Source organism: Microcebus murinus, chromosome 5, assembly GCF_040939455.1.
Source record: "Microcebus murinus isolate Inina chromosome 5, M.murinus_Inina_mat1.0, whole genome shotgun sequence".
In the NCBI taxonomy this organism is placed as follows: Eukaryota; Metazoa; Chordata; class Mammalia; order Primates; family Cheirogaleidae; genus Microcebus; species Microcebus murinus.
Window position 1 is genome coordinate 81531793 of NC_134108.1, and position 13172 is coordinate 81544964.

Genomic DNA, 13172 nt, shown 5'->3' on the forward strand with positions numbered 1-13172 from the left:
GGAGGATATGACAGAAGTGGTGGCGGGGAAAGGGAAGTACCAAGGCTAATTCACAGTAACTTAAGTAACTAGCTAAGGGGTTATGCTCCTAGCTCCTATGAGCTGAGAAGTTTATTAAAAGGAATTTTTCTTGCTTGCGCAAAACTATGCAGACAAACGTGAAGAAAAGGCCGATAAAGACCTGGAGTATCCATTTATTCAATGAATATTATTGAACATTTACAAATGTATAAGACTAACCCATATACTCCTTATAAATATGTCAACATGAAAACAATTCTTCAAAATAGAAGGGAACATTAAGCACAATGTTCAGGAAAATGGTTAACTCTGGAATGGAGGGTGGGATAGGGTGACCCACACAGGCAGATCCTAAGGAGGGGACGATGTCCTACTGCTCACATTGAGTTCTCAGTATGTTGGTGTTCCAGTTATAACTATGACATATAGTCATCGTATATGTTATATATGTTATTTTGTGGGCATAATATAATACATTAAAGATTGTAAAGATTTCTGCCTGGCAAATGAACGCCAATGGCAATTTCTAGGGAAGGGATTTATTGGCAGTTGAGTCAGCTAAAGATCCCTGGATCAATCAACTATGGGCAGGAAGGAGGGGAGGGGATAATTCAAACAATTACAAGTTGATTTGACTGGGTGCTATCATTAAAGTATATATCGAGCATGAAGGGAGCATTTCCCATGGATGCCTAATTTTAGGAGGTGGCCAAGACTTCACTGATGTGGATTTCAGGAGAGTCACGAGTGCAACGGCCTTTTATGCATAATCTTGGGTAAGTTATTTAAACTTTTCAATAAAATAGGTATAACGAACAGTTTTCTTAAAGGGTTGTTCTGAGAATCACGTTGTAAAAAAAGTTAGCACGTGGTAGGCACTTAATAAATGTTGCTTTTACTTTTCAGGTTCAAGCATAAGGGATAAGTAATAGTTCTTTCTGTTCAGTTTTATATGCCAGTTTGATGGATATGGAACAACTGTGCTTTAACTCACACAGGATAAAATGCAATCGAGAAGTACTGCATTCGTCAAGCTTCTACTTTTATGGCCATCAAAGTGGGCCCATGTAACTCACATCTTCCTGTGACAAAGTACAGTGTTGTTAAGGCCATGGCATCGTAATAGGCTCTGAGAAGCATATCAGTAATGCCTTTTGCAAGCACAATTTTTCTTCCCATGTCACACTGTTGCTGCTATCAATGGTTATTGAGTGCTGGGGAGAAAGGACATAGCACTCTCTGTAAAGCATTAAAGAACCAAATGGGACAGACTCTGAAGTCAATATTTCATAAGATGGGTATCTTTTATGAAGGTTTCCAATAAAATTCATGTATATAAAGATTCTCAAAAGCACAGTGGTTGACTCTGCATGGAAGGTGGGGACAAAGCTCTTATTTTAAAGGCAAGATTGGAGCTGAAAAGCGGTGTCACAGCTAGAATTGTAGAAGCAGACAAACTATAAAATTAATTTTTATTGGAAGACCTACCACTCATAGGATGTTAAATCTTTTTAAAAAACATAAAATGATACAGAATAATGCTATTTTTAAAAATTTTTAACCCATTGATTCTAACCCATTGATAACCCCCAGCTCCAACTGGCTGCATCTTATTTCCTAGCAATGTCAACAGCTGTTACCAGCTGATAGCTCTGGTTTTGTGACTTCAATATTTTTGTATTCAGTAGTACAGATTGCATTGGTACCAGGAGATTAACATGATTATTTTAGAAACATCAGATGCTGTAATTCCAATAAAGGATGTTTGAAAGACCATAATAAAGGTACAGAGGAGGGGACTAAACTCAATGATTGAAATCTACTTTTCTGAGATTATATAACCCCATACAAACAAATAAACGAAAAGCTGTATCTATTAGAGACAAATGTGTTTCATTTAATCCAGTTTCTAATAACAGTGAAATGTTTATATAGTTCTTACCATATGCTGTTCTAAATGCTTTATGTATGATAATCCCTTTGATTCTCACACACAAAAAAACACGAGGCAATTTGGGGGCACAGAGAGTGATAGCCCCAAAGTGCGATGCGCTGGCATGCTGAACACGTTTGAATTAAAGAAAATTGAAAGGCCTTAGAAGCTGCTAGAACCAAGAACTTTCTAACTTTCCCTTGTTCCCTCTCCCCAGCATGTGGATGGGCTTTCTCTGGAAGTTTCCTTATCAGACTAAGGAAATCTTTTTGCAAAAAAAAAGAGTGCAATTTTCTTAAAACCCCCTCCCTAAGAATCTCATCAAGTAACTAGGAAAGATTGAACACTGAGAAGGCAAAAGACCAAAAGTCATCACCATGCCCAGACTTTTAGTTTGTTCTGAGGGGAGCTCCAAGATCACCTGGGAGACTTTATCTGCATAATAAGACACTCTTTTTTTTCTCTATGAAGTTCTACCCCTCGACTTCCTGTAACTTGTCCCTAAGCTATTGTCAGTTCTTGGTCCCATTCAATTCCCCTGAAAATCATTTATGACCCCTCATTTGTCTACATTCACCCGTCTCCCTTGTAAAGAGGGCATTATTGAAGCTTCAGCCCTTCTTCGAGTCTCATATTTTGTATGTTCCTGTCTTATGCATGTTAATACATTTGTGTGGCTTTTTGCCTATTCCTCTGTCTACTGTCAGTTCATTTCAGCAGACTGAAATCTTCAGAGGGGGAAGTAAAATTCTCTTTTCCTCTCCTGTAAATACTATTAATATTATTATCTTTTGGTGCAAATAAAGAAACTGAGGCATGGACAGGATAAGTAATGTACCAATTAGCATGCCAGCTAGTGAGTGGCAGAGCTGGGATTTAAATCCAGGTAGTCTGACCTCAAAGATCACAATTACAACTTTATCCCTTTCAAGTCCCTTCTAAGACACTATTGTTAAATGTATCTTATATTAGACAACAACCAAAATTATTTAATGTACACTAGAGCGTGCGTAAAGAGGAGGTCTTATATTTTGAAGATTAAATTCTAAACATTCAAATTTCGACAATTTCACTACATGTTGGGTATGCATTATTTAAACTATAATGGAAATATGAGCATATATGTGTTTAGCAATATCATGGAGATCAACCAAAAGTTATGCACACACACACACATACACAGTGTCAAGATGCACTTAAAAAAATCAGAACATTTTTTGTTGTTGTTAGCCCAATGAGTAGAAGCTGCTATAGGCATTTAGTTTTAGTTGGTGAGCTTCAAGGATGCTAAACATTCTGCTTTTGCAAGACAGTCTCACATGGCAAAGAATTGTCTTGCCAAAATGCCAGTAGTGCCCCATTGAGAAAAACTGAACTGCTGCATACTTCCTTTTAAATTAAGTTTATATTTTCCAAAATCAGCTGGCCCATTCTGTGGTAAAGCTGGCACAGAAGAAATTATTATAAGATACATTGACATTAAAATATATGCAATATGCAACAGAAAAACTATGAAAGAAAGAAGCCTGAATTCATTTAGTAGGAATATTAAATCATTCCAATTTACTCTGATTTAGAAAGTAGCTGATGTGAGCTGGCCCACTGAATTTGTTTACTATACATTCTAATGTAATATTTCTGAAGTTATAATCCCAGAGTGGCTTGACTTTAATTCAAATTGAAATAGCCATTATAATATCCTTCATTTCCTAAGAATGCATACCTGTGCATATTGAAAGTCAGAGTGAATTGTCATAAATGCTGAATTACTTTAGTTTGCATAGTCAGTATTTTTAGCCTTGAAAATAAGCAATGATGTGTGGCACAATTTACTGTGAAAATTAGACTTTTCAGTCCAATATTTAGGGCTAAAGGCTAATTTTAGTATTTTATAAATAAAAGTTCCTTAATTTCCTAAGTCTTTATTTCTTGTCTCTGAGAAATGGAAATCAAAACTATAATGAGATCATCTCATCCCCGTTAAAACGTCTTCTATCAAAAATATAGGCAATAATGAATGCTGACAAGGGTGGAGAAAGGGGAACCGTCCACACTGTTACATAGAGATGCTATCACCCCTTGCTCCCTAAAGCTGGGAGAGGATGGAATTTTAAATTCCTTGTGAAAACAGTTTATGAATTATAACACAATATAGACACCACCACCACCAACAGTGTAATAATCAAGTATTTGACTCTTTACTTCAAGATATAGCAGAGCAGAAAGATGAGACCTTTTATTACTTTTTTTTTAAATTTCTCCGTAGTCATGTCTCCTGAATTTTTTTTTTTTTTTGAAACAGGGTCTCTCTCTGTCATCCATGCTAGAGGTTCAGTGACATCATCATAGCTCACTGCAACCTCCAACTCCTGGGCTCAAGTGATCCTCCTGCCTCAGCCTCCCTTGTAGCTGGGACTTCAGGCACATACCACCTTGCCCAAATAATTTTTTAAAAAAATTTTTTGCAGAGGTGGGGTATCACTATTGCCCAGGCTGGTTTGGAACTCCTGGCCTCAAACGATCCTTCTGCCTGGGCCTTCCAAATTGCTAGAATGACAGGAATCCTCCTGAATATCTTTAGCACAATTAAGAGAAAAAAATAACATCATGTACATATTAATTAAGCAACCACGTTGAGAAAAGTTAATGCCTTTTGTCATGTATTGTGGTGTAGTTAATGAGTTATATTAGATAATAATGGTGCTAAAGCAATGATGTCCTGTGATTAGGGCATGTGAAGGACTCTTCCAAGATCCTTCCCGAGGAGAAAAAGCCACACTGCCCAGTAGGCTGTGGGTTCTCTCAGCAAGGTAATGTTACTCAGAGTTGGAACTCACACAGTGGCTGCTAAGAGTTTGGGAATGTATTAGGCACTCAAATATGTATGTGTATCAAATTGATTAATTCTAAAAAGTCAAATCACCTTGCTTTCAGACAACATGAGAAGAATTTCCAAATCTCTAAATTAATGTGAATATATTTCATGTTTCAACCTTTCAAATCTCCTAGTTTTAACTCATATGTTTTTGAAAACTCCATTCTCATTTCAATTCTAACATTATCTTTATGAAACTTTAAAAATCTTTGTTTTGCTCCTTTATCTCTGAAAGGCCACCCACATGTAGTTTGGTTATCTTTTGCAACACTATAGTTAATCTTTTTTGATACTGCTATATTTTTGACAAGTATTAAATAAATATCCTTCTCATAAAGAATGGTTAACATATTGGGCTATTTTTGAGTTTTACTCCAATCAAGTGCCAAATTGTATATATTTTATCTATTCAATATCATTCTCTGTACCCTCTTTTATTCCAGTTTAGACTCTAATTACTTATATTTTAAACTATTATAAGATCTGTACAGTTCTTCAAACTAAAATTCAGCAAATAGTTATTGGGAGTTACCCCAGTTACTAAAATACTAGAGATTCCAAGACATGGTCATTGCTTTCATGGAGAGTACAATAGAAAGATCAGAAAACACATGCAAAGTGAAATTTTATCCATTTTATTGAGTTTCAGAGAAAATTTTTGTTTTATTTTAATTATTATGGGTACATGATAGTTATATAACTTTATAGGGTACATGTGATGTTTTCATACAGGCATACAATGTGAATTAATCAAATCACAACAATTGGGCCATCCATCACTTTAGGTATTTAACATTTCTTTGTGTTAGGAACATTCCAATTCCATTCTTTTAGTTATTTTAAAGTATACCCTAACTTATTGTTGATTATAGTCACTTGCTATGCTATCAATATTGTTCATTCCATCTAACTATCTAACTATATTTTTGTACCCATTAACCATCCCCACTTTATCCCCCATCCCTGCTACCCTCCCCAACCTCTGGTAATCTTCATTCTACTTTCTATCTCCACGAGATCAATTGTTTTTTAATATTTAGCTTCTATGTATGAGTGAGAACATGTGAGATTTGCCTTTCTGTGCTTGGCTTAATTCATTTAGCATAATGTTCCCTGTTCCACCCATGCTGTTGCAAATGGCAGGATTTCATTCTTTCCTGTGACTATATAATATTCCATTGTGTATATGTACCACAATTTCTTTATCCATTCATCTCTTGATAGACACTAAGGTTGATTTCATACCTTGGCTACCGTGAACAGTGCTGCAATAAACATGGGAGTGAAGATACCTTTTTGATATACTGAATTCCACTCCTTTGGCTATATATCCAGTCGTGGGATTGCTGGGTCATACAGTAGCTCTATCTTCAGTTTTTGAGTAAATTTCATACTGTTTTCCGCAGTGGCTGAACTAATTTACACTCCCATCAAGAGTGGAGGATGGCTCCCCTTTCTCCACAACCTTGCCAGTGTTCGCTATTGCCTATCTTTTTGATAAAAGACGTTCTAATGGGGGTGAGATGATATTATAGGTTTGATTTCCATTTCTCTGAAGATTAATGGTGTTGAGCATTTTTTCGTATACTTGTTAGCCATTGGCCATTTGGATGTTTTCTTTTGAAAGATGTCTATTCAGATTCTTTACCTATTTTAAAATCAGATTATTTGATTTTTTCTCATTGAGTTGCTGGAGCTCCTTATATATTCTAGATATTAATCCCTTGTCAGATAAGTAGTTTGCAAATACTTTTTCATTCTGTGGGTTGTTTCTTCATTTTGTTGATTGTTTCCTTTGCTGTGCAGAAGCCTTTTAGCTTGATGTGATCCCATTTATCCAATTTTATTTTGGCTGCCTGTGCTTTGAGGGTATTATGCAAGAAGTCCTTGCACAGACCAATATCCCGAAGTGTTTCTCTAGTATTTTCTTTTAGTAGTTTCATAATTTCAGATCTTAGATTTAAGTCTTTAATCCATTTTGATTTTATTTTTGGATATTGTGAGAGATAGGGGTCTAGTTTCATCCTTTTGCATACAGATATCCAGTTTTCTCAGCACAAATTATTGAAGAGACTATCCTTTCCTCACTGTATGTTCTTGGCACCTTTTTCAAATGATAGGTTCACTATACGTGTGTGGATTTATTTGGGGGTTCTCTATTCTGTTCCATGGGTCTGTGTGTCTGTTTTTATGCTAGTACCATGCTGTTTTGGTTACTACAGCTCTGTAGTATACTTTGAAGGTATATGTGATTCCCCCAGTTTTATTCTTTTTGCTCCAGAGGGCTTTGGCTATTGTGGGTCTTTTGTGGTTCCATATAAATTTTAGGGATATCTTTTCTATTTCTGTGAAGAATGTCATTGGTATTTTGATGGGGATTGCATTGAATCCATAGATTACTTTGGGTAGTATTGACATTTTAACAATATTGATTCTTCCAATCCATGAGTGTGGAATAGCTTTCCATTTTTTTGTATCCTCTTCAATTTCTTTTATCAATGTTTTATAGTTTTCATTATAGCGATCTTTCACTTGTTTGGGTAAGTTTATTCATATATATTTTATTTTATTTGTAGCTATTATAAATGGGAATATTTTATTGATTTCTGTTTTGGATTGTTTACTGTTGGCATATAGAAATGCTACTGATTTTTGTCTACTTTTTTTCTATCCTGCAAATTTACTGAATTTGTTTATCTGTTCTAATAGTTTTTGAGTGGAATCTTTAGGTTTCTCTAGATATAAGATCCTATTATCTGCAAACAAGGATAATTTGACTTCTTCCTTTCCAGTTTGGATGCCCTTTATTTCTTTCTCTTGTCTAATTGCTCTAGCTAGAACTGCCAGAATTATGCTGAATAACAGTGGTGAAAGTGGGCATCCTTGTCTTGTCCCAGATCTTATAGGAAAAGCTTTCAGTTTTCCCCATTTGATATTATAATAGCTGTGAGTCTGTCGTATATGGCTTTTATCTTGTCGAAATAAATTCTTTCTATACCTAGATTTTTGAGAGTTTTTATCATGAAGGAATGTTGAATTTTATTAAATGATTTTTCAACATCAATTGAAATGATCATATGGTTTTTGTCCTTCATTCTGGTGATATGATGTATCATATTGATTGATTTGCATATGTCGATTTGCATCCTTGGAATGATTCCCACTTGATCATGATGAATTATCTTTTTAATGTGTTGCTGAATTCAGTTTGCTAGTGCTTTGTTTAGAATTTTTGCTTCTATGTTCATCGGAGATATTGACCTATAGTTTTCTTTTTTTGTTGTGTCTTTGTCTGGTTTTGGTATCAGGGTGATACAGGCCTTGTAGAATGAGCTTAGAAATATCCCTTCCTCCTTGATTTTTTGGAACATTTTAAGTGGGATTGTTATAAATTCTTCTTTGAATGCTTGGTAGAATTCAGTAGTGAAGTCATCAGGTCCTGGGATTTTATTTGATGAGAGACTTTTTATGACTGCTTCTATCTCATTACTTGTCATTGGTTTATTCAAGTTTTGGATTTCTTCATGGTTTGATCTTCGTAGGCTGTATGTGTTTAGGAATTTATCCATTTCTTCTAGGTTTTACAATTTATTGGCATATAGTTCCTCGTAATAGTCTCTGGTGATCTTTTGGATTTCTGCACTATAAGTTTTAATGCCGCATTTTTATCTCTGATTTTATTTATTTTGGTCTTCTCTGTTTTGTTTTTTTGATCTGGCTAAATGTGTGTCTATTTTGTTTATCTTTTCAAAAAAACTTTTTGTTTCATTGATCTTTTTTTTTTTTGGTTTCAATTTTCTTTAACTGTGCTCTAATCTTTTTTTTTTTTTTTTTTTAATTATTTTTTTTTATTTTGGCATATTATGGGGGTACAGATTTTAAGGTTTCAATAAATGCCCATTTCCCCCCTCCCCCCAAAAGTCTGAGTCTCCATCATGACCATCCCCCAGATGGTGCACATTGTGCTCTAATCTTTATTATTTCTTTTCTTCTTCTAATTTTGGGTTTTGTTTGCTCTTCTTTTTATAGTTCTTTGAGATGCATTATTACATTATTTGAAGCTTTTCTACTTATTTGATGTAGGCACTTATTGTTATAAATGTTCCTCTTATTATTTCTTTTGCTATATCAGGTTTTGATATGTTGTATTTGCATTTTTACTTGTTTCAAGAAATTTGTAATTTCCTTCTTTTTTTTTTTTTTTTTTTTGAGACAAAGTCTCACTCTGTTGCCTGAGCTAGAATGCTGTGGCATCAGCCTAGCTCACAGCAACCTCAAACTCCTGGGCTCAAGCAATCCTACTGCCTCAGCTCCCCGAGTTGCTGGGACTACAGGAATGTGTCACCAAGCTCAGCTAATTTTTTTAAAAATATATATACACTTTTAGTTGTCCAGCTAATTTCTTTCTATTTTTTTAGTAGAGACTAGGTCTTGCTCTTGCTCAGGTTGGTCTCGAACTCCTGGTCTCAAACGATCCTCCTGCCTCGGCCTCCCAGAGTGCTAGAATTACAGGTGTGAGCCACTGTGCCTGACCCATAATTTCCTTCTTAATCTCTTCATTGGCCCACTGGCCAGTCAGAAGCATATTGTTTAATTTCCATGTGTTTGTATGTTTTCCAATGTTCTTCTTGTTATTGATTTCTATTTTTATTTCATTATGGTCAGAGAAAATATTTGGTATGATTTCAATTTTTTTGAATGTTTTGAGACTTGTTTGTGGTGTAATATATGTTAGGTCTTTGAGAATGATCCATGAGCTGAGGAGAAGAATGTGCATTCTGTAGCTGTGGGATAAAACATTCTGAAAATATTTATTAGGTCCATTTAGTCTGTAGTGCAGATTAAGTTCCAATGTTTCATTGTTGCTTTTCTGTCTGGATGATCTGTCCAATGCTGAAAGTGGAGGGTTGAGGTCTCCAATGATTATTGTATTGAAGTTCTATGTCTCTCTTTAGCTCTGATAATATTTGCTCTATATATCTGAGTGCTCTAGTGTTGAGTGCTGAAATATTTAGAACTGCTATATCCTCTTGCTGAATTGACCTCTTTATCATTATATGATCACCTTCTTTGTCTCTTTTTACAGTCTTTGTCTTGAAATCTATTTTATCTGATAGAAGTATAGCTACTTCTGCTCTTTTTTGGTTTCTATTTTCATGGAATATCTTTTCCATCCCTTTTTTTCAGTCTGTGTGTGCCTTTATAGGTGAAGTGTGGTTCTTGTAGACAATATATAGTTGGCTCTTTTTTTTTAAGTCCATTCAGCCACTCTATGTCTTTTGATTATAGAGTTTAGTCCATTAACATTCAGTGTTATTATTGATAGGTAAGGACTTACTACTTCTATTTTCTTATTTCTGATTATTTACTGGTTCTCTCTTTCTTACTTTCTTCCTGCATTCCTTTCTTAAAAGTAATTTTCTCTGGTAGTGTGTTTTAATTTCTTGTTTTTCATTTTTTTGTGTGTATCTGTTGTAGGTTTTCTGATTTGGGGTTACTATGAGGTTTGCAAAAATATTTTATAACCAATTATTTTAAACATATGACAATTCTGTTTACAAACAAACAAGCAAAGAGAAATCTAACAGAAATCTATCATTTAACTCCATGGCCCCTGCTTTTTAACTCTGTTGTTTCCATCCATATCTTTTTATACTATCTCTCAAAAGTTGTTGTTATTTTTGATAGGTTTTTCTTTTAGTGTTCCTGTTCAAGATATAAGTGGTTTACACTGCAATTACAGCAATGGAGTATTCTGCGTTTGTGTACTTACTGTTACAAGTGAGTTGTATACCTTCAGAAGATTTCTTACTGTTCATTAGCATCCTTTCTTTCAGTTTGCAGAACTTTTAGCATTTCTTGTAAAATAGGCCTGGTGTTGATGAAATCCCTCAGCTTCTGTTTATCTGGGAAGGTCTTTATTTCTCATTCATGTCTGAATAATATTTTTTACAGGATATAATATTCTAGGTTTAAAGTTTTTTTCCTTTAGCACTTTGGAATATGTCATGCCACTCTCTCCTGGCCTGTAAAGGTTCCACTGAGAAGTCTGATGCCAGATGTATTGGAGTTCCTTCATATTTTTTTTTTCTTTTTGCTTGCTTCCTTAGACTTTTGCTTTATCTGTGACCTTTAGGAGCTGCAATATTAAATGCCTTAAGGCAGCATTGTTTGGGTTAAATCTGTTTGGTGTTCCATGACCTTCTTGCATCTGAATATTGATATCTATTCTAAGTCCATCACTTTATAGACTCTGAGAAGTAATTTGCTCCTCTGTGACAGAACTGGGATACAAATGGGACCCTGGTTTTCCACTACAGAACTCTTACCATTTCAGGTATCTTTACTGACAAGGTTAGGGAGCTGAATCAAATGCTCTATTTGAACATATGGGCCAATGGTTGTGACATTCAGTGTCCTGATGTACTACAGGGGATAAAGAAGACAGAGACTCCCTTAACCACTGGTGCTAGTGCCTATTCTCTGGTGTAGAAAAGACACTTCAAGGGGGAGAAGAATAAGATTGAGAGTCACATTAAGGACATGAATGAGGCTTCTTAGAAAGCAAATAAAAAGATAAAGCTATTGGGAGGTATGTGTGGGCAGAGTTTCATGCCAGTGTTAACTACAAGTGTTAACTCCTGGGGCATTTCTCTTTTGAAGACGCCCCCACTCATGTATCCCTCTTACTTTCTCCACAGGCCTCAAGGATTGGTCTTCAGCTTCTATTCCATTGTAATGACCTGCTGTGTACAAGATGGGTTTCAAAACACTTCCAGGGCATTAATGAACTAAATATAGCCTCACATAGGGTTTCCTTATTCTTATATCCACCAAGTAAGTAGTGTGGCCCTTTAGGCCCTTTCTAAAACATATTTATGTAAGTGAGAAAGGGAAACTGAGGGACAAACTAACTCATTTTGGATACTTCCCCTACCAGTAAAGTTAGCATATCTATAGGAAATGGTGAGTTTGATGACTTGAAATAAGATTACATTTCAGAACAAAACCTAGATTTGGGCTATCTTTCAAATTTCATCCTAAGAACTGATGTGAAATTCTGGGAGGGTAATTGTCCTGAAGGGAAAGGAAGGAGATGACTGGGACTTGAGGATGTCACAGGCAACGGTGTCCCTAAGGTCGAGGATCTGGCGCAGTGGGGGGAGGAACACAGATTCACAGTTTCCCTCTCTTCTATTCTTTCTTCTAATCACTACGATCCTACCAAACAGACCTCTCACTAGATGGACATTTAGAATGAGATGCAAAGTGAACCCTGGGTAAGAGCAGAGGCCACGATGGAACATATGTAAGAAGAAGAAAAAAAGAGAAAGAAGACTAGAAAAAATGCAAGCCACAAACATCAAGGAAGAAAAGGCTGATAAGGATAAGCGCAGGTACAAAATATGTCAAGACAAAGAACCACCTGTAATGAAACTAAAACACAAGGCCTCTACTGAGTCACGTAAAAAAGCAACCCTACTTCTTCATTTTGCTTGACTGTGGCTAGTTCTGCTAAGGACAGTCAAATCTTGATAGCATTAGATGGTATATTTCAGTGGCAAAATGGAAACAGTACATAAGAAAAAAGATTGGGCTTACATTTTGTCCATTAGGACCAGCCAGACCTGGATCTCCTTTTTCTCCTTGTTCACCCTAGAAAGAAACAATTTATACAATGAAAAATGTTATATCTGAAAAAAACCTTCACTAGGAAAAAATAAAAGAGTTACATTTCTTAGGTATCTATAACAATGTGATTATTTTGTTAATCCCTTGAAAGAAACATTTAATAAAAAATAATTGAGTCCTAAAAGCAAAGAGAAATGCATAAAAATGATTAAATGGTAGAAATATAATAAGAATTACTTATTTTCTTCTGTAAGCAACAAAAAACTTGCTGGAGGGCAATTTGGGAATTATATATCAAGTATCTTAAATCTGTTCACTTGGGCCAGTGATTTTGCTTCTAAGAAAGTAACCTAGTGAAATAATCAGAGATGAAATGTTTTAGGCACTAATATGTATAGTACAATATTTATAGTAGTAAAAAAAGAAACATCCTAAATATCCAATAATCAGAAACTAATTAAGAGTATATAGATAATGAATGGACTATGATGCAGCCATTAAAATCATGTTTATGAATTTTATTTTATACAAGGAAAAAATGCTTATAAAAGTAAGATGCAATTAATGAATTGACAAATGCAGTGCAATAATGTTAACTAATGTCTATTTTTATTACTTTAAAAGTACAAATGTTCAAAATGGCACCCAATACCCTTGTGAATTACACATACCCATAATGACACACATTTTTGTTTGAATACCATCTGAAAG

The 13172-nt window shown here is 35.1% G+C and overlaps 1 protein-coding gene across 1 annotated transcript in view; it reads right to left on the reverse strand.

Annotated features, from left to right (window-relative positions):
• COL19A1 (collagen type XIX alpha 1 chain) overlaps window positions 1-13172 on the reverse strand; it is a 312839-nt gene that overhangs the window by 172961 nt on the left and 126706 nt on the right. Inside the window, exon 13 of the mRNA XM_076003244.1 lies at window positions 12432-12485. Coding sequence (XP_075859359.1) covers window positions 12432-12485 — 54 coding nt within the window. The remainder of the gene's footprint in view (window positions 1-12431; window positions 12486-13172) is intronic.